The sequence below is a fragment of the Haemorhous mexicanus genome, chromosome 6 (assembly GCF_027477595.1).
Source record: "Haemorhous mexicanus isolate bHaeMex1 chromosome 6, bHaeMex1.pri, whole genome shotgun sequence".
Lineage (NCBI taxonomy): Eukaryota > Metazoa > Chordata > Aves > Passeriformes > Fringillidae > Haemorhous > Haemorhous mexicanus.
Window position 1 is genome coordinate 64,016,980 of NC_082346.1, and position 20,222 is coordinate 64,037,201.

Consider the following 20,222-nt stretch of genomic DNA (forward strand, 5'->3'; position numbering starts at 1 on the left):
CCAAGCCCACAGACTCTCAGTTGCCAGCTTCCCCTGGGAATTGCTGCCTTAAAAATAGGAGAACTTCCTGATCTTGCTTAAGATCAAACTTTCAGACTATTTTTCATTTTAGAGCTCCCTTGTGCCTCTAAACTTTGGTTTAATGCAAACCAAGCTACTTTCTCATGTGAGAGGGTCCGGAGGGAAGAGGTAAGAACAAGACAGGATGCCTGGAACCAACCAGAAAACACCTGGGCTTTGTTCCCTGAGCCAGCTGAGAGCCAAATCTCTGCCTTCCTCTGGAGATCTAATCTGGTAAATACAGCAGGAAACCCTACTGATCCCAAAAAACCTTTAATCCATCCCAGAGAAGCTGTGGCTGCCCCTGAACGTGTCCAAGGCCAGGTTGGACAGGGCTTGGAGCACCTTGGAATGGTGGAAGATGTCCCTGCCCATGGCAGGGGTTTGGAACTGGGTGAGCTTTGGGGTCCCTTCCAACCCAAAACCATTCTGGGATTCTACAGAGAAGTTGTTCATTTCCTTCCACGCAGACAAGAACCTTGGGGGTTTCCAGACAGCTTCTGTGGATCCTGTAGGATTGCCTCTTCCCTCAGGGCACATCTGCAGTCCAGAGTGGCATCCTCAGCCTGGGGTAACTCAGCCACAGGGAGATGAAATTTGGGATGTCTTCTCCACCCACTTCCTGAGAGTGCTGGAGCTGTGATGCAGAACAGCCTGAGGGAGCAGGAACCTGGAGCCAGCTGTTCTGGCATCAAACCAGCCTGGAGTCAGGAGAACCACACTGTTCCTCTTACCAACCTGCAGATTTATCTGGAATTCCCAAGCATTTTCTCATGGCAGAATTCCTGCTCTAACCCCGAGCAGCAGCGAGTGGGGTCATTGTCATTTCTGCTGAACTGAACCACAGCAATGAGATGTCCTGCTAAAAACATCCTGGATGTTTTCCAACCCTTAGCATCAGGACTATGTTAAGAAGCCCTTTGTGGGGTCTGAGCTAAAAGAGGCTTGGTGGAAAAATCCTAAATAAAATTTACTAGGAAGAGGTGAATTTATTATGATGTTTTCCTGGAAACTCAGAGAACTTTTAGGACGAAATTTGGTTTTGATGCAGAAACTGGAAACATCTTCAGAAGTAAAACTGTCCTAAACCCTCAGGAATATTTGAAAATATTGAAATATTTGAAAATATTTAAAAATATCCCTGAGCTCTGGTGCCTCACAGGGCTTGGCAGCATCAGTGAGGAAGGCAGGAGAGATGCAGCAGGAGCTGCTGTGCTGGAGAGCACACTCAGAAGATGCCTCCTTCCAGAGGGATAAAGGTGGGGCTCAGATCCTGCTTCCCAAAACTCTGCAGGGATTTTAGACCCTTCCTCATCAGGCAGCTTGAGCCCTTCTTGTTCCCAAAGCAGTGAAGTTGTGCTTGTGCAATTCAGGGCAGCTGGGATTCCAGGACTAATTTCCTAGGAAATATTTAAATGGGTTTTTTTGGAAGTGCTTCCTGTCTGCAGTGGAGCTGTGTGAATTTGAGGGGGTTTTGGGTACAAAGCAAAGAATCTGGAGAAATATGGGCTGGTGTGGGGCTCTGGGTCTAGGACAGCCAGAAATAGGGAAGAATTTGGAAGTGTGACAGGGAGAGAGGATCTCATCAGGTCCTGGAATAAGCCTGGTGTTGCTGGAGGTTGTCCTGACTTAGGAGGGAATTCTTGGAGCCAGGGCTGACCCAGGGCAGCACTTCAAGACGATTTCGTATCTCAAGTGAGGATTTAAAGCTTGATGGAGGAACTAGGGATGGGAACTTTTCTTTCAGCACTGATAGAATCAAGTAACCAAACACCAGAAGAGCTGTGAAGCAACATCCAAGAATGGTTTCTCTGTAGCAGGTGGAAAAAGGGGCTTTGGACAATGGCCTGGAGTGACAGGACACAGGGAATGGCTTCCCACTGACAAAGGGCAGGGATGAATGGGATACTGGGAAGGAATTGTTCCCTGGGAGGGTGGGGAGGCCCTGGCACAGGGTGCCCAGAGCAGCTGTGGCTGCCCCTGGATCCCTGGCAGTGCCCAAGGCCAGGCTGGGACACCCTGGGACTGTGGGAGGTGTCCCTGCCCATGGAAGGGGTGGCACTGGCTGATCTTTAATGTCCCTTCCATCCCAAACCATTCAGAGATTCTGTGATAATCACTGAGTCCTCAAGGAGCCACTCCTTAAGGAACTCCTTCATTTAAAAAAGAAAACAGTTTAAATGAAAGTTTATGGGCCACATGGGAAAGAGTGGAAAATACAGCTTTGAGTGTAGCTGCAAAACAGGAATCAAAGAACCAAAAAGTCACCAATTGAGAGGCAGCTCCATCTATTGAGCTCTGAGTCACTGCTCCCAGGAGCTTGGGCTGGCCTGCTGTGCTGTGAAGGTCCTGAGGAGCAGTCACTGGTGTGGTGACAGCAATTTATGTCATGGCTATGTCTGAGATACCCCCTTAATTCTCAGAAAAAAACCTGGCTTCTCCAAAAAGTGAGATTTCTCCCTCTCCTTGGGTCAGAAGAGCTGGTTTTGTTGCTTTCAGTTGCTCAGTGCAAAGGAAGAGGGGGTGGTGGTGTTGAAATCCTCTCAGTTCCCACCCCACCTTTGGCAGCAGCTGTCTGGAGCTCTGATCTCTGCATTTCACAAGCTCCCCACCATGCCTTGCCTGTTCCCACAAAACTTGGCTTTCCCTGGATCCACTGCCTGAAACCACAGCCAGGCTGGACAAGGCTTGGAGCAACCTGGTCTGATGGAAGGTGTCCCTACCCATGGCAGGGGGTGGAGCAAGATGAGCTTCAGGTCTTTTCCAACCTAAATCATTCTGGAATTCTGTGAAGTTGGAGGCTTTTTATAAGGGAATAAAGCAGCTCTGCAGTCAGCTTTGTTTTGGAGCTGTGCTCTCAGTCTCAGCTGTGATCAAGAGAGCCCAGCCTGGTTTTTCCTTATCCTGCAACAGCCCCAGTCTGCTGGGAAGAGCTGGATAAACCAAGAGACACTTGAGGGTAAGGTTGGTTTATCTCCAGGCTCTTAGCCCTACTCCAGTAAAGCAACCATCCATCATTTCTCAAAGGTCACTGGGATTTGTAAGATTTCTGTTTAGAGTTATAATTGGTCTCCTGTTTCCAAGAACACTTACAGACTCTTAGTCCTTAAAGACATTTCATTTTCCAGCAGTGCCTCTGTCCTGCAGATCCTGGAGGCTCAGTGCTGGTGGCTGAAGGGCAAACACTGTTCTCATAATGGGAATTTTCCCCTTATCCTTGCTCTCTGACTGCTCCTCCTCCTCCCATGGCCTGCAGCCCTGAGCTGCAGTAATTTCTTGGGAGCCTCTAATCCTGGTTTAATTCCTGAAAATCTGCTCTGGCAGGATGTTATGTGTGCAGACATCGATCAGGTTTCCAGGAAAAAACCTCAACACCTCTCTTTGTATTGTTTATTCTTGTGTCTTTGTCTTTCTTCCAGCCAGGGAAGTTTTTGAAGAGGCAGGAAACATCCTAAGTGGCCACGTAAGGATGGGGATGTATTTTGAAGATGATGCCTTGGCTTTGTAAGTGGTTTCTCTTTTTTTTGGGGAAAAATTCAAGCTGATCTGCACTTAGTGAAAGGCAGTGCCTGGAGCAAGTGTCACTGTGCTGAGGGACAGCTACAAGTGACTTTTTCCTTCAGGGAGATGGCTCAGGACTCATCCAAAAGGAATTGTCACCTTGGCTCTGCCACTGGTTCTCAGCCTGTCCATGGTCACCTTCCTGCTGTTCATATTCACTTTCATTTCCAGTCCTTCAGCCCCCATGGATGTGGTTGTGTTCCTCACACAAACAGGAGCAAACCCTTCTGAAAATAAAAAACAGGCTGGAAAAATTACACCATCAGTGTGTGAGAGAGGAAAAAATGATGCATAGTCACTGCAGTGCCTTCCCTTGCTCTGGTGGTTGCCCCCAGTTGCCAAGAACAGGCAGAAGAGAAGCTGCTTGTGACTACTTGGGCTTGGAGGGGTGTGGACATTGAGTCTGGGTGCTGGAAAAGGCTTTGGAAGCTGGGAAATAAATGTTGTCTTGCCATGGAGCTGCATTCCTGCTGGAATTGCATCCCTGACTTGAAGCCAGGTGGGAGTTAATGGGATCTTACCTGTGTCATTAAGACCAGCAAGGGACAAAGTCCTTTGGGTTGGAGTGTGAGAGGTGCTTCAGTGCCTAGAAATGCAGCTGGATCCAGGGGGTATCTCCACCTTGCCCTGGCATCTCATTTCCATCAGGAATTACTTAGCAAGGCAGAGTTAAAAATCTCAGGAGGTCCCTGGCCTTTTTTCCAGGTGTGGGTTTAACAGCCTGCAGTGCAGCAGGAAATTATTTTCATTAGTTCCTCAGAGGTGTGATGCATTCCTGATGACACACTGGCATTTTTGTGGTGAGCACGGAGAATAAAAATGCAAATACCTTGGGAATACATTTCTATTAACCAAACTGCTCCAGGCATCAGTTAATACTTTTTTTTCCTGAGGATTTCAGCCCAGCTGATAGAAGGAAAAAAAAAAAAAAAAAAAGCAGAGGACAGGGTGATCTCTCAAGGTACCAGCAGAAGAAGCCTTTGTTCTCTCAGAGCTGACACATGCAAGAATCCACCTCCCTGCTCCTGGAGTCTACAGCCTGCTCCTGTTTAGCTGGAATATTTAGTGCAGTTTATATTGATAGTCCTTCTGCCAAATTTGGATTTTGGCTGTGATTTGTGGGTGAAGCTACTGTAGCTGATGGACCTCTCAACTGTGAGCAGAAAGTAAACACTTACAGGAATTCCTTATGCAAGAGCCAGGCTCACTTCCCTTCTTCAGAACATGAAAAGCCATTCTTGAGCTCAGTGCTTGAGGAGAAAATATTTATGGCTCCCAGGTCACAGAAAGCTGATTCCTCTTTTGTGCATCCTGTAGACCTTTTCCAGAGTAAAAAGAGCTGCAGGATACACAAAGGCTGTTGTGGGCAAAGCTGTTTGCTCAGCAGGCACCTGCTGGGCTGGTCACTAATGAAGGGGAAAAAGGCATTGAGGAAGAAATGCTTTGCATGAGGTCTTTATTGTCAGAGATTCCTGCCAAGTATTTGTTTGCAGATGGTTTTGATTGAAATGCAAGACTCGTGTTACCCACTCAATGGTCCTGCTGTATAAATAGAAAGCTGTGGTGAGCAACAGCAGAACCCCTCAGTAGCAGGAAGAGGAGAAGGCATTTCAGGATAGAGTGTAGCTGGGGAATTTGGTGATTTTCTGGCAGTCTATAAGATATTTCCTTATAGAATTATAGAGTAGAACCCCAGAATGGTTTAGATTGGAAGAAATCTTAAAGCCCATCCAGTTCCATCCCCTGCCATGGGCAGGGACACCTTCCACTGTCCCAGGTTGCTCCAAGCCCTGTCCAGCCTGGCCTTGGGCACTTCCAGGGATGGGGCAGCTTCTCTGGAATCCTCTTCCAGTGCCTCTCCCCCTCACAGATGCTTATCAAAGGCTGCTGAACAAGGTGATGTATTTTAGATACAGGGAAAAAGAATCCTCACTCCTCTGAGCCATGACCAAGCCAAAGAATCTCTGTAAAACCCACAGAAGTTTAAAAAGTTCAGCTTCCCTGAATTAAATATTTTTTAGGATTTTGCCAGACTTAATCAACTGTAAATACATCAGCTCACAGTGAGGTGAGTCCCAGAGAGATAGATGCTGTGATGGAGGATGGGAGAGGCCTCCCTAAGAGTTGGACATCATGGAGATGAATTACCTGCAGTTCCCTTCACTTGTTGAGCCATTGATGACCTGAAGAAACTCCTCCCTGGGAGGGTGGGCAGGCCCTGCACAGGGTGCCCAGAGAAGCTGCCCCTGGATCCCTGGAAGTGCCCAAGGCCAGGTTGGACAGGGCTTGGAGCAGCCTGGGACAGTGGAACTGGCTGAGCTTTAAGGTCCCTTCCAACCCAAACCATTTTGGGATTCTTTGGTGCCACAGTCTTTGAAAAATTGCCAGGAGCCTTTGAAAAACAAACCAGACATGACCCCAAAACCTGCAGAGGCAGCTGATTTCCCCTGTCACACGCTTCCTCTGGGCAGTGCCATCTGGAGCCTCCAGAAGTTCCTCAAACTTCTAGAAAATTGCTGTCCTGGCTTGGTGTCCCCCCTGCCCTTTCGTTGCTCAGACTTCTCCTATTTTTGCTTTTCCCACTTTCTCAGCTTTTCTTTGAGTACTTTAACCCCTCTTACCAGAAGGGAATTGTGGGACAAAGGATCATCTGACTACTCCACCAAGAGTGGGTGGGTACAGCCTGTGTGTGTTGCTCCAATGTGGGGCTTGGACTTCACCAGCATGTTTGGGTTTCTTCACTGAGACAAAAATTGGATTCTCCTGGAGGTTGTTTTGTGTGAATTGTGTCCCTTGGATGGAATCTGAGAGCTCTGCCTTGGCTGGGGAGGCAGAGAGAAGCCCTGGGTGGGTTTTTGCATCACCCAACCATAGTGTGAACATGAAGGAGAAGTAGGAATAAATTCCCAGAATCCCAGAATGGTTTGGATTGGAAGGGACCTTAAAGCTCATCCCATTCCATAGGCAGGGGCACCTTCCACTGTCCCAGGTTGCTCCAAGCCCCGTCCAACCTGGCCTTGGACACTTCCAGGGATGGGACATGTCTCCAGGAGGATGCCAGCTCTGTGTGCAGCACATTTGGGGTTGTCTGGGTTTGGAAAGCCAGGTGTCTGCTAAGGAAGGCAGGAGCCTCCCCTGAAATGGAAAATGTAAACCCCCTCCCTCTGAATTGTTATAAATTTGACATTCAGGGGCTCTCAGACAAAAATATGGAAGCAGGAATAACAGTTCTTTAATAGGGAAGAAAAATTAAAAGATAAAATGTGCCATTCACATTCTCTGAAATAATCCCTTCACCCAGGATTTTTCTTCTGGGAAGCTGAGAAGCCTCAGAGAAAAAGAAAATAATTCTTATCTCATTTGCTCCTGTGTTGTGTTCATGTGGAATGTGTTTGGAGATTGTTTACCCACAGGTGATGCTTCCATTGCATTCTGCTGTGAGTTGTTTTCACTCTTTGGCCAATCAGGGCCAAGCTGTGTCGGGGCTCTGGAAAGAGCCACGAGTTTTCATTATTATCTTTTTAGCATTCTGTCAGTATCCCTTCTGTATTCTTTAGTACAGTATAGTATTTTTTAATATAATATAGTATTATAAAGTAATAAATAAGCCTTTTGAGAACATGGAGTCAGATTCATCATTCCTGCCTTAGGGCAGATTCCCAGCAAATCCAATAATAAAATAAACACTGCAGTGAACTAAACCACCCCTGCCAGAGCCAGAGCACAGCCTGACACCTGTGGGTCAGGGTGCTGGCAGCAGTCCCACTGGAATTGTGGCTCAGCCCTCCTGCAGTGCCAGGGCTGGTTCTGCTGGAGCAGGGATCCTGGAGAAGGGTGCAGTCTGCCTCTGAAGGTCCAGGGGCAGAGGCAGCTGCTGTTCCTCTGGGAAATCCAGAGGAGAAGCCGTGCTGGTGTTCCAGGATCTCCAGATTCTATCCGGGTAGGAATGCTTGGCTCCTCCCCCTGGGCTCCCATCTCCCAGTGGGATGCTGCAGTTCTTATCAGCCATGCAGGGACATTCCATGGCCTCTTATCAGCAGAGGTCTGCCCAGAGGGAGGAGTGGGTGTGGGAGAGATGAGGAAAACTGCCCAATGGACAGAAGATAAGTGCCATACAAATGGCAAATAGAAAACATCTTGCCTTGCAATGTGGGACAGGGTGTGTCCTAACCCCTGTGCCCATCCCTGTTTTTCAGATCCCAGAAATACTCTGTGTCCCCCCCTGCCCTCCTCCTGGCCCGGAGCGGCGGCCGGAGCGTGGAAGGCATTGCTCTGTCCGAACACAGCGTGCAGGACATGGTGCAGATGATCAGATATGAACTGCTGGACATTTTTGTGAGTAAAAATAAAATCTAAATGTCCTTTTTCCATTGCAGGCATTTGCAGAGCCCTGATTATAGCATGGAGTTCTGTGGAATGGCCGTGTCCGCTTGTTATTTTTATCGTGCCGAGTTTGTTTTTAAATTTTATGGCTTGGAGCAGGGAGGCAGGACAGAAATCTGCTCTTTGCTGTGTGGTCTTGGAGCAGGAGACCCTGGAGTTGAGGGACTGGCCTCACAGTCACTTACCTGCTAGCTGTCACAGTTATTATTGGGTCTATTCCCTATTCCCAGGGCTATTTCCATGTGCCTTCTGGAGCCTCTGCCTGCTCTGCTCACATCCCCATCTCCAAGTTCACAGCTGCTCCCACAGACTTGGTGCACTTGGGTTGGGCAAAGATATCTCCAAGTGCACCAAAATCCCAGCCCTCTTCCTGCTTCCCACATTCCACATAAATACTGCAGACTTGCTTAGCCCCTACACCCTCATGTAAGAGCAGAAATTGGAATTTTTTCCTGTTTTCTCCTCCCCATAACCCCCAATTTCTTGTTTGTGACATCCTGCAGCCGGAAATCACCGTGCCAAATCTGCCCCAGTACTTGCAGCTGGGAAAGCCCTTCCTCATCCTGTTCAGTGCTGGTGACATCAGTCAGGTGGAAAGAAAGGAAATGCTGAAGCTGGCAAAAGGAAGACCCCAGCAGACATTTGTGGTTTGCTGGTTAAACCTGTGAGTGTTTGAAAATCTCTTCTTTCCATTAACTCGCTCTGAGCCTTGCAGAAAAAAACCCCGAGGCTGCAATTGCTGAGAACACAAGCTGGTAATGTGAATATTTGGTCTGAAATCATCAGAAACTGGAGGTCAAACCATTGAGCAATGGTTCACTCAGTGTTCTGGGCAACTGTAAAAATTGCCTGACAAAGTAAAATTAGTAAATATTTAATTGATTGCAGAAATCGTTTTCAATAGAGGAAAATGTTCTCTAGTGCTTGTAGTAGCTTGACCCTGGGGCTGGTGTTATTTGCATTTTTGTTGGGATGGAATGAAGTGCATATGGGAAGAAAAAAAAATGGAAATTTGCCCTCCTGGAATGTCTTATGGTGATTTTCCACCAGCAATTAGAGGGAATGACTGGTCATTGACTGGGGAAAGAAAGCTTTCACAAAAAGGTTCAACCAGAAGCCCCAGAAATTAAACTTAAAAAATATTCAAGCAACAAAATTAATTTAACACCTAAGGAAGAGAAGAAGAGAAGATTGTAGGAAAGGGGATTTCTTTTTTTTTTTTTTTTAAATCCTCCTCTTCTTAGTTGCATTTTGAATTTTTGGCTTCTGTTTGTTGTGCCCAAGCCCAGAGAAACTTCAGTGGCTTAATCATAACTTGCTTTGAAGTCTGGGAAGCGCCGTCCAACGTGGGCTGGAGTTTAGCTGAGGGGGAAAATGCACATGTGCTCAGGGAGAAGGGGATTGGGCTGCCAGTAATGCACCAGAAATCAGAGCCCTGGAACTTCCCCACCTACACATCTGCCTTTGCTCTGCCCTGCTGAGACACAGAAAGCCTTCCTGTGCCAGAGCAGAATGGCACTGCCACAAAACAGGGCAGAACCCCAGGAGGGTTTGGGGTGGAAGGGACCTTAAATCATCTCATTCCAACCCCTGCCATGGGGGCTTGGAATTATTATAACCTTCCACTATCCATCATATCCCATCCAACCTGGCCTTGGGCACTTCCAGGGATCCAGGGGCAGCCACAGCTGCTCTGGGCACCCTGTGCCAGGGCCTTTCCACCTTCCCAGCCAGGAATTCCCAGTTCCCAATATCCCATCCATCCCTGCCCTCTGGCAGTGGGAAGCCATTCCCTGTGTCCTGTCACTTCATGTCCTTGTCAAAAGTCCCTCATCCTAGAAAGAGGCCCTCATTCCCAGGGCAAGAGCCAGCTCAAAATAGTGCTGGAATGTCTCAGCACCTCTTGGGCTTGCTGTCCCTCTGGCTCAGTGTCCTGTTTTCACTCTCTGTGAGTCACCTGAGGAATTTGCCTTTCCATCCCTCTAGAGCTGCAGTGGCAGCAGCTGACCTGGAAGGAGCTGGCAGCTGTCCCTGCAGACAGGGCCTGACCCTGGGGGGCTGCAGGACCTGTCCCATTCTTGTCCACCCTCTTCTTAGAAGCTTAAGGTGGAAAACATCTCCCACCTTCCTACAGACTTTGTCCTGCTCAAGGATTTCTTCAGGCTATTGTCTGCTCTCTCTCCATTGGATCCTAACACATTCCTTAAGCACCAGGCTTATTTACAGTGCTTAGAGTCACAGAATCCTGGAATGGTTTGGGTTGGAAGGGACCTGAAAGCCCATCCTTGGCCAGGGACACCTTCCAAAGTCCCAGGTTGCTCCAAGCCCTGTCCAGCCTGGCTTTGAACACTTCCAGGGATGATGCTTCTGCAGTCCCACCAAACTGTGCTTTGCTGCATGTGACCCAAATACTTTGGTGGTTTTTATGACTCTCAGTCCTGTTGTGCTGCCAAACCTGAATCTCCTCTTCCCAACAGGAAGAAGACTCCAGTGGGATATGGGATCCTGAGGACATACTTCTCCACCACTCCTCCCTTGCCCCTTCTCCTCTGGGTGAACCTCCATGCTGGGGGTCAGGTGTTCAAGTTCCCCTCAGAGCAGTCCATCACTGAGATGAACATCTTGCCGTGGCTGGAGAAGCTCCAAGCAGGACTGGAGATTCCCAGCAGTAAGTGGACACAGGTTTACAACATTCCCAAGCACACACTGTGAGCTCCAGTGTGTTTATGAGATGATTCTACGTGCAATAAATTGTCTGCCCTGGAATTTAACGATGGAAAAAGCAGCTCTGCTTGTTAGAGCTGCAGAAGTACAAATAGTCCAGCCAAGAGAGAATGCCCACACTCACAAGTTTGCTTTGGGACTGTTTAATGCTCAGAGCCAAACGTGGATAGTTTGGAATTGACATCTTTTCCCTGTGATAATCCCCAAATCTGGCTGTGTTTTCCCATTCCCAACCACAGCTTGCTAATAAAAAACCTCCCAGCTCCCAGTTGGCAGTGTAAGAAGTAGCTGCTCTTCAGGCACCTTCCTGCATTTCTTTTTGGATGGGAAAGGCTGAGGGAGCTGGTGTTTTACTGGAGGCTTTAGGACATAAAGGGTTGGCTTGTGCTGTGAAGCTTTCACTGCATCCCTCCTGTCTTGCTCAGCCTGATGAGGCTCTGGAGGAAGCCAGCATGGATCTGCCTTCCTCAAGAGAGCTGGAGAGGGACTTGGGCAAGGCATGGAGGGACAGGACACAGGGAATGGCTCCCACTGCCAGAGGGCAGGGATGGATGGGATATTGGGAACTGGGAATTGTTCCCTGTGAGGCTGGGGAGGCCCTGGCACAGGGTGCCCAGAGCAGCTGTGGCTGCCCCTGGATCCTTGGAAGTGCCCAAGGCCAGGTTGGACAGGGTTTGGAGCAGCCTGGGATAGTGGGAGGTGTCCCTGGTGTGGCAGGGGTTGGAATGAGATGATCTTTAAGATCCCTTCCAACCCAGATTGTTCTGTGGTTCTATGATCTTTCAGAAAAGATTTTTAATTTTGTACTCATTAGAATGGTGGGGTGAAAAAGCCATAATACCTCAGAAAGGGAAATATCCAGGGAGGTGGGACACAACTCTTCACCTTCTAACTGGGGCTGTATTTGCTGCTCAGGTACCTTGTCTGAGGAAGACTGGAAGCCACCACTCCCTGCTTATGACTTCCTCCAGATGATGGAGCCATCCGTGCCTGAGCTGTCCCCTCACCCCGGGGACACCCCGGCACAGCACCCACCCAAAAACCCCGGAGGGGACACTGCTGGAGGGGACAGTGCCACCCGGGAGGAGCCATCCCAGGAGAGCACAGCAGAGGAAGGTGGTGCCCCTGGGAGGGGCCTGCGGGGGACGGCCCCGAGGCTGGCAGCGAGGGACAAGCAGGGCAAGAGGCACAGCGAGCTCTGAGAGCCGGGCTGGGGAAAGGTGTGGCACTGCCCTGGAAAGCCTGGCACTGTCCCAGCCTTTTCTCCAAGGAGAGAAGAGGTTTTAGCTGTCAAGGAATGGTGAAAGGAAAGGCCACTGCCTGCTGCTGAGTGCTGGGGGTTTCTGATCCCAGGGAGGTGTCTGTACATCCCACTTGTTGTTCCCTGGCTGCTCTTAGGAGCTCATCAAGCAACAAGCTACACTGGAAAAGACAATTCAGCCCTGCTGTGTAGATTCCCCAGGTCTCAGAGTCACTTCAGCTGCCCCTGAGCAGGAAGGGATGAGTGATTCCAAGATAAAAAGCCCATTTCTCTCCTCCCTGGCTGCAGGAGAAGCTTTACTGATGTGTGACAGAAAATCCTGCAATTCCATCTGCACTGGAACCGTGTGCAGCCAGCATTCCACCACTCCAGGGCCGCTCCAACCAGCCCCAGTTGTGTTTATACCTGACTTGTGACCTGAATTTGTGAGCATGTTCATCCTCCCAGGGGGAGAAGAGGAGGATCTGGTCAAAGCAGATTTATTCCAGAAGCCAGAGCTCAGGTCACACAACAATCCTGAATAGCTGGGACAAAACTCTGCCAGCAAATCCCAAGGGTGGGCAGGTTGGGAGATGGCTTTCCTCACTGCTGGCATTTTCTTGGTCACAAGCCCAGGGGCTATTTGCAGCCTCCATTTGTCTTTGCTCTTGGTGACAGCAGCAAGGTTGGTGCCTCCTGAGCTGGGAATGGTGCAGGGAGCAAGGTCTGTGGAAAGCTGAGTGCTGTGGAAGAGGGGAGGGAGATGAAGGGCAAGGCTGGACCCTTCCAAGATGGAATGGAGCTGCTTCACATCCAAAACTTAAGTGGGGAGATGCAAAAGCTGGGGAAATGGATTTCCAGCCTCTGCACACCTCCTGGAGAAGAAATGGCAGGAGGTTGAAAGCAGATGGTCTAGGATTCCATGATCATCCCATTCCCTTCAGTGAACTTGATCTCCCTTCCACAGCACTGCTGAGATGTGCTGGGACAGTCAGATCCTCTTCCTACTCCTTATGGCTCTGAAATTACTGGGAAGAGGAAAAAATCCTGGTAAGGGACTGCTGAGAGCATTGCAAACTCAGTATTTCTCATCCTGCGAGCAGCACACGTGGCCGTGGGTCTTTTGAAATACCCAGAAATAGATTATTAGTCCTGGGCTGTCCTGGAAGGCCTTAATTGAGAGTGACCATTTTTGGACTGAGTGACAGGCTTTGAGCCAAAATGTATGTATTTAAAGGAATAAGCTGCAGCCTGCTGATCAAAGGCATGATTCCCAAGGGAAGGGTGTGAACAGATCCTTCGTGTGTTCCCGTCATTCCTCTCTGCTCCTTGAGGTCCTCACACTGCTGAATTCCATAAACTGAACATTGCTCATTTCCCATGCTGGCCCTGATCATCAGCATCCAATCCCAGAATGGGTTGGGTTGGAAGGGACCTTAATTCCCATCCCACTCCTGTCATGGCAGGGACACCTTCCACTGTCCCAGGCTGCTCCAAACCCCATCCAGCCTGGCCTTGGGCACTGCCAGGGATCCAGGGGCAGCCACAGCTGCTCTGGGCACCCTGTGCCAGGGCCTGCCCACCTTCCCAGTCAGGAATTCCTTCCCATTATCCCATCTAACCCTGCCCACTGGCAGTTTGAAGTGCAATAATTGGGATTTTCATTGCATCTTAAATAAACTCCATCTCCACTAGGCTCCTCTGCATCTTTTGGGTGGTGGGAGCAGGGGGTCTGGGGCAGGTGCCCCTCATCAGCAGCAGGATCCTTTCCTTCCCCAGGGTTTCTGAGGAGCATTCCCACATCCCTGCTCTTATCCACGTGTCCTTTTCCAGGCACAGCCCTTCTCGGCTGCAGGGCTGGGGCAGGAGTTGTCAGCAGGGGTCAGTGCCACATCTCCGTTGGGGCTTTGCAAATCCCGGCCTCTCCCAGTGCTGCTGGAGCGTCACCAGCAGAGCGCTGGAGGTCGGCAGCAGCTTCCCGGAGGGATCCTGTGGGGATGCTGCTGCTGAGGGGCCGAGCCTTGACAGTCCCAGCTCTGCTGGCTTCATCCCCAGCATCACCAGTGGGATCCAGCAGCTCCAGCCTCCCAGGCTGGGCTGAGCCCTGAGCCAAGTCCACCTTGCAGGTGCCAGCACAGAGACTTGGGAAGGGAAGTGCTTATCCATGTCCCATCACTGCCAGAATCCAGCTGGACTGCCAGCTCTGGTTTTGCCAGCTCTGGATGTAGGTCATGCTTCTGGACTACATCAGCTGGCTTGGAGTTTATTGGGGTTTTATTTCTCAATACAAAATGTCTTTTCCACTGTGTAGCCCAAACAGGCACTCGGGGAAATCCGTGGAGGCAGAAATGTGCCAGGTTTTGTATGGGCAGGGGGAAAATGTTGAGGGTACTGAGGGCAGTTTGATGGGGGTCTGCATCCCAAAATTTCCTCATCCACCAGAGGAAATGCTCCAGCACTTGGCTGTTTCCAACAACTCCAGCTCTGGGGGCAGAGCAGAGCGGAAAGAAACACTCCGAGGGTGTTTATGGAATCAGAGCCACAGAGTGGTTTGGGCCGAAAGGGACCTTTAAAGGGCATCCAGTCCAACCCTGCCATGGGCAGGGACACCTTCCACTGGACAAGGCTGCTCTGATTCCCATCCAACATGGCCTGGAATTACAGCCTTGGGTGAGAAGTGAGGCAGGGGAGGCAGAGCTTGGGGGGCAGCTGGGAGGGACAGTGATTCCCTCTGGAGTGGGATCTGTCCTGTCCCAGGAGGCTGGAGGAGAGGGGTCTGTCCTGTCCCAGGAGGCTGGAGGAGCAGGGTCTGTCCTGTCCCAGGAGGCTGGAGGAGCAGGGTCTGTCCTGTCCCAGGAGGCTGGAGGAGCAGGGTCTGTCCTGTCCCAGGAGGCTGGAGGAGCAGGGTCTGTCCTGTCCTAGGAGGCTGGAGGAGCAGGGTCTGTCCTGCACACAGGCTGGAGGAGCAGAATCTCTCCTCCACACAGAAGCCAGGAGGGTCTTCCTTCTCATCAACCTCCCTGTGTCAAAGCTGCTGCTCAAGTGAGGTGAGATCACCAGGGACACTGATGTTATCAGCTCCCTCTTCAACCATTGAACAATAAAAGTCATGTCTGGATAAATCACAGCTCTGCCTTCCTCGGGGGTGCAGGCACAGCTCAAGATTTCCTGGCTGATATGGATCAAGTGCAGCTTCAGACCAAACTCTTCTTCTGGTGGAACGTCTTTTCAGCAGATATTTGGATATGCTTCAGGGGCCTTTCGAGGGGTATTTAAATTATCAGAAGATAAGACAAAGATACACACACCCAAAAAAGGATTTTGTGCTTGTACTGAAAGCAAAACAATTTATTGTCCAAAACAACAGGAAATTCTCCATGCACTCCTTGATGGACTCTTCCAACTCAGGATATTCTGTGATTCTCTGATCTGTCCCTATCCTTAAGGAATCCCACAAAGCCAGGCTGGCAGCCGTGCTCACTGCAGGGCAGAGGGAATATTTAAAGTGTCTGTTGTGTTTTCCACATTGAAAAGATTTTAGAGGGAGTGGTCTCAAAACCGTGGGACATTGGAAGCAGTCACAACATTCCTTCCATGTTTTCCATTCTTTGAGCAGAACCTGGGTGCTGAGGGACAAGCCCTTGTCTTGGGATGTGGATTTTCCAAATTGGCTGAGAATTTCCAAATTCCCAGCCCATCCTGGAGCACTGATGGGCTGCCCCAGCCCCTCCTGGGGAGCCTCATTCCATGGCCAGGCTCTGCTCTGGGATACAGCTGCAGGATGGCAGGAGAGGTGGCAGGACAGGACATGATCCCCAGGAGGGAGATGCTGCCAGGCAGGAGCAGGGCCACTGGAAGGACAGATCTGCCTGGACAGATTCCAGCAGGATGTGGAGCAGGACAAGACCTGGTGAGCTGGCTCGTGTCCCCTGGGCTCATCGGTGCCTGGGGCTGGGTGGGGACAGGGAGGCTGGCAGGGCTGGGGACAGTGAGAACAAGTCCCTCCATCCCATCTGGTGGCTCAGCCTGGCAGGGATGCTCTCCCTGCGGGGCAGGGTCCTCTCCAGCCCGGCTTGGCCCTGATCCCTGCCCTGGAGCTCCCTCCCTCCCCTGCCGCTGGCTCCGGGAATGTTTGTCCGGAGCTGCCGGCTGAGGCTGGCCTGCTGCCGAGGGTGTCTGGAACAGCCTCCTCCAGACCTCAGCCCACCCCTGGGGACATCCAGGGTGATGCAATCCATCCTGGTGCCCTGCATGTGTTCCCAGTGCCCTTGGCACCGCCTGACGGGATGGAGAAGGATCCTGCAGCTGCCTGGTGTGTCCATCACTGGCAGCGTGTCCCCAACACAGTGTGTCCCCTCCCCAGTGTGTTCCCTCCCCAGTGTGTCCCCACGCCAGTGTGTCCATCACTGGCAGTGTGTCCCCACCCCAGTGTGTCCATCACTGGCAGTGTGTTCCCTCCCCAGTGTGTCCCCACCCCAGTGTGTCCATCACTGGCAGTGTGTTCCCTCCCCAGTGTGTCCCCACGCCAGTGTGTCCCCACGCCAGTGTGTCCATCACTGGCAGTGTGTCCCCTCCCCAGTGTGTCCCCTCCCCAGTGTGTCCATCACTGGCAGCATGTCCCCACCCCAGTGTGTCCCCTCCCCAGTGTGTCCCCTCCCCAGTGTGTCCATCACTGGCAGCATGTCCCCACCCCAGTGTGTCCATCACTGGCAGTGTGTCCCCTCCCCAGTGTGTCCCCTCCCCAGTGTGTCCCCTCCCCAGTGTGTCCATCACTGGCAGCATGTCCCCACCCCAGTGTGTCCATCAATGGCAGTGTGTCCCCTCCCCAGTGTGTCCCCACGCCAGTGTGTCCATCACTGGCAGTGTGTTCCCTCCCCAGTGTGTCCCCACGCCAGTGTGTCCATCACTGGCAGCATGTCCCCACCCCAGTGTGTCCATCACTGGCAGTGTGTCCCCTCCCCAGTGTGTCCCCTCCCCAGTGTGTCCCCACGCCAGTGTGTCCATCACTGGCAGTGTGTCCCCTCCCCAGTGTGTCCCCACCCCAGTGTGTCCCCATCCCAGTGTGTCCCCTCCCCAGTGTGTCCCCTCCCCAGTGTGTCCCCTCCCCACCCCAAACCAGCTCCCCCAGCTCACACAATGCCCCTGCCACCTGTCAGTGTGGGGCAGGTGCTGGGGACCAAGCAGGGACAGTCTGGGATGGGATGTTGGTCCAGAGGTGGGACGGGAAGCAATTGGTGCCATAGTGGCAGGGTTGGAGGTGGCTGAGGAGCTGAGCTGGGGACAGGAGGGTGCAGGATGGAGCTGGGATGTGGGATAAGGGGTGCTGGCTGAGCAGGATGGGGTTCCTCACAACATGGGGTGGCTCTTCCACCTGGCACTTCCATTGCTAAAAATCCAGATGGCCCAGGAAAGTACCCCCAGCCCCCAACCTGTTGCTTTCAGGGTGGCCAGGATGGGGTGTCCATCCCTCCTGCCCCATGCCCAACATGGGCAGGAGTTGGGTCTCAAGGACACACCACTGGCTCCATCCTCCTGGATGGGGACTGGGATGGAGCTGGGAAGATCAGTCCAAACCAGCTCCTCACAGAACACTTTCTGTTTGCATTTTCATTCCCACGTGCTCCACCTCCAGCCTGTCCTGGCACTGCACCCACAGCTCTGCTCTCCTGTTCCATTCCCAAACCAGGTCCCTGCAGGGTTCTCACTGCTCCTGACCCACAGGCTGGGGTGGAAATCTAAGTCCAGGCTGGAAGAGCAGCACCCACCACGGACCATCCCACAGTAATCCCTTCCCAGTGCCTTTCCTGCTGTTCCCAAAAAGCAGGAGCCCCCAGGGCTCCGTGGGGCCATGGAGGGAGCAAGAGTGGCACGTCCCCTTTGGGGACATTGCTGTTCTTTGTCCATTGTTCCCTCTTGGCTCAGCAGCGGGAGCGGGGAGCGATAAGTGGGGAGAGGGCAGCGCTCGGTTCCTGCTCCCCGACAGGTTATTTCCCGACCTCTCCTTAGGTAAACTCAGCCCTTCACCTCCCCCAGAGTTTGCTTTGCTCTCCCTGACCCCTCCAGCACGGCGTGGGGCCCAGGAGAGCAGCCTGGCTCTATTAATAGCCCCTGGAATTGCCAAATCCCTCCTGTGTGTTGAAAGAGCGGCCGCCAGCCCATGATTCAGCTCCGTGGTAACGCACGGGACGGTTCCCCAGCGTGGCTGTGGTGGGAAAGCTCCCAGCTCTGCTCCAGCCCTGCAGGGCAAGCTGGGCTCTCCAGTGGGGAGGGGAGATGGGGAAGAGCCCATCAGCTGGGATTTCTTGGCTTGCTGGCAGCACAGATGGTCTTGATTGCTAAACTTGGTGGTGTTCTCTGCTTTGGCCGCTGCCCGAGCTCGCTCTGCACAGGGATCCACAAAGAGTGAAATCCAGGAGCCTCAGAGAGGGCAAAGCCATGGGAATCATGGAATCCTGGAAGCATTTCAGTTGGAAAAGCCCTCTGAGATCATCGAGTCCAACCATTCCCCCAGCACTGCAAAGTCCCACCAAATCATGTTCCCAAGTCCATCCACAGCTTTTAAATCCCTCTGGGGGTGGTGGCTCCACCACTGCCATGGGCAGCTCTGCCAGTGCTTGGCAACCCTTTCTACAAAGAAATTTTTCCCAATATCCAATCTAAACCTCTTCTGGAGCAACTTGAGGCTGTTTTTTCTTGTTCTCAGGGCTGAAGCAGGCTCTTGGGGTTGAAATCCATGGTGTCTCTATCCCAGCCTTGCTCCATGAGCAGTCCTGCCCAGAGGAGAGGGGAGAGCATCTCCTCAGGCTCCTGCTGGGTTTGAAGTCTTGGAGTCTCCTTAAGTTGGGCTTGTGAACGACTCACGTTGGGGAGTGGGAGCTTTGCAGGGCTGAGGTGGCTCCCTGTGGATCCTGGACCTGCTGTGGGGACATGGGTGGCACAAGTCACCCATGGGGAGAGGTGGGATCCTGGTTTTTGAAGTACAAGGGAGGCTGCAGCTTTGAGAGTTCAGCTTAGCACAGCGGGGAGCAGGCAGGGAGCCCCAGCTGTGAGCAGGGCCAGGCACCAACACCAAGGCAAATATTTGGAAAGGCATTTGCTGCCCAAAAATAGCTGGAAAAGCTTTCAGAAGCAAAGTTGGAACTGTGTCTGTGGACAGCAGCCACAGTCCCCCAGCCCAGGGCAGCTCCCAGACACAGGGGACAGAGATGGGAAAGGGGAATGACCAACATCTGTCCATTAATTCCCTTCCAATGGCAGAGGGGGGATCTGTGGGGCTTCTTTTGGAGACATCCCATCCCATGGACCTGGAAACTGAATAGGGGAAAAGTAGCATCATCCTCCTTGTCAGTACAGGGGTGCTGAAATGTGGGAACCAGCAATCAGATGATCTCATTTGTCCCCAGGAATCAGCACCTTTGGATTCAAGGGGCTGTGTGCTTTTGGAGGGCACAGAGGGATGGAGCAGATTCCCCACTCCAGACACCCAGCTGGGAAAACAGCAGCTCAGAAACACCCACCCACTCTTGGACACCCAGCTCAGAAACCTCAGCCCGCTCCCACTGAGCCAGAGCTGGGTGTAAATCCAAGCAGGCAGCAGGGACAGGCACCAGGAACATCTGGGTGGGATTCCTTGCCAGGTGAATGTGCCCAGAACCAAATCCTGCCTTTTCCTGAACCATCCCTGGCATCCTGCATTTCCCTCCTGCTGAATCCCACTGTCTCTCCCCAGATCCCTACACACTCCCCAGGAAGGGCACAGCCCCCAGAAGGACACGGGGTGGGTGACAACACCCATCTCCAGGTGCTGGCAATGAGCTAAGAGGACAACCAGGGTGGGAACAACCAGCTTGAGTCACTTGGCCCGTGTCCCCTCCTGGATCCCCACCCTGGTGACACTCATCCTTCCTCCTCCTTTCAAGAAGAATGTGATAAGTATGAGCTGGCAACTCTGCCATGCCATCCTCAGGGACTCTGGCTCCCAAGGGACACCAGCTGAGGACCCCAGAGGGACAAACCCCAAAAGCTCCAGGTCTCTTGCCTCTCCTGCAGCCCCTTGCTCTTCCCCTCGGGCTAGGGAGGAGGCAGCAGTGAGGCTCCACAGGCTCCAGGTGCAGCAGGATCCTGTTTCATTCCTTCTGCTCTGAGGCCAAGCTGAGCTCCTCACCGCAGTCCTCCCTACCAGGGATGCACTCAAAGTGCTTTTGGAGCTTAATTAACTGCTGGCTTAATTATAGGGCTGGCTGTGACATTCCTC

General features: G+C 51.9%; 1 protein-coding gene across 2 annotated transcripts in view; it reads left to right on the forward strand.

Annotated features, from left to right (window-relative positions):
* TXNDC16 (thioredoxin domain containing 16) overlaps positions 1-13,662 on the forward strand; it is a 39,268-nt gene extending 25,606 nt beyond the window's left edge. For both annotated transcript variants that reach the window (XM_059850651.1, XM_059850650.1), the window contains exons 17-21: positions 3,480-3,564; positions 7,818-7,956; positions 8,508-8,668; positions 10,482-10,672; positions 11,644-13,662. In XM_059850651.1, the coding sequence (XP_059706634.1) occupies positions 3,480-3,564; positions 7,818-7,956; positions 8,508-8,668; positions 10,482-10,672; positions 11,644-11,930 (863 nt within the window). In that variant the 3' untranslated portion in view covers positions 11,931-13,662. The remainder of the gene's footprint in view (positions 1-3,479; positions 3,565-7,817; positions 7,957-8,507; positions 8,669-10,481; positions 10,673-11,643) is intronic.
* Positions 13,663-20,222: the final 6,560 nt, after the last annotated feature.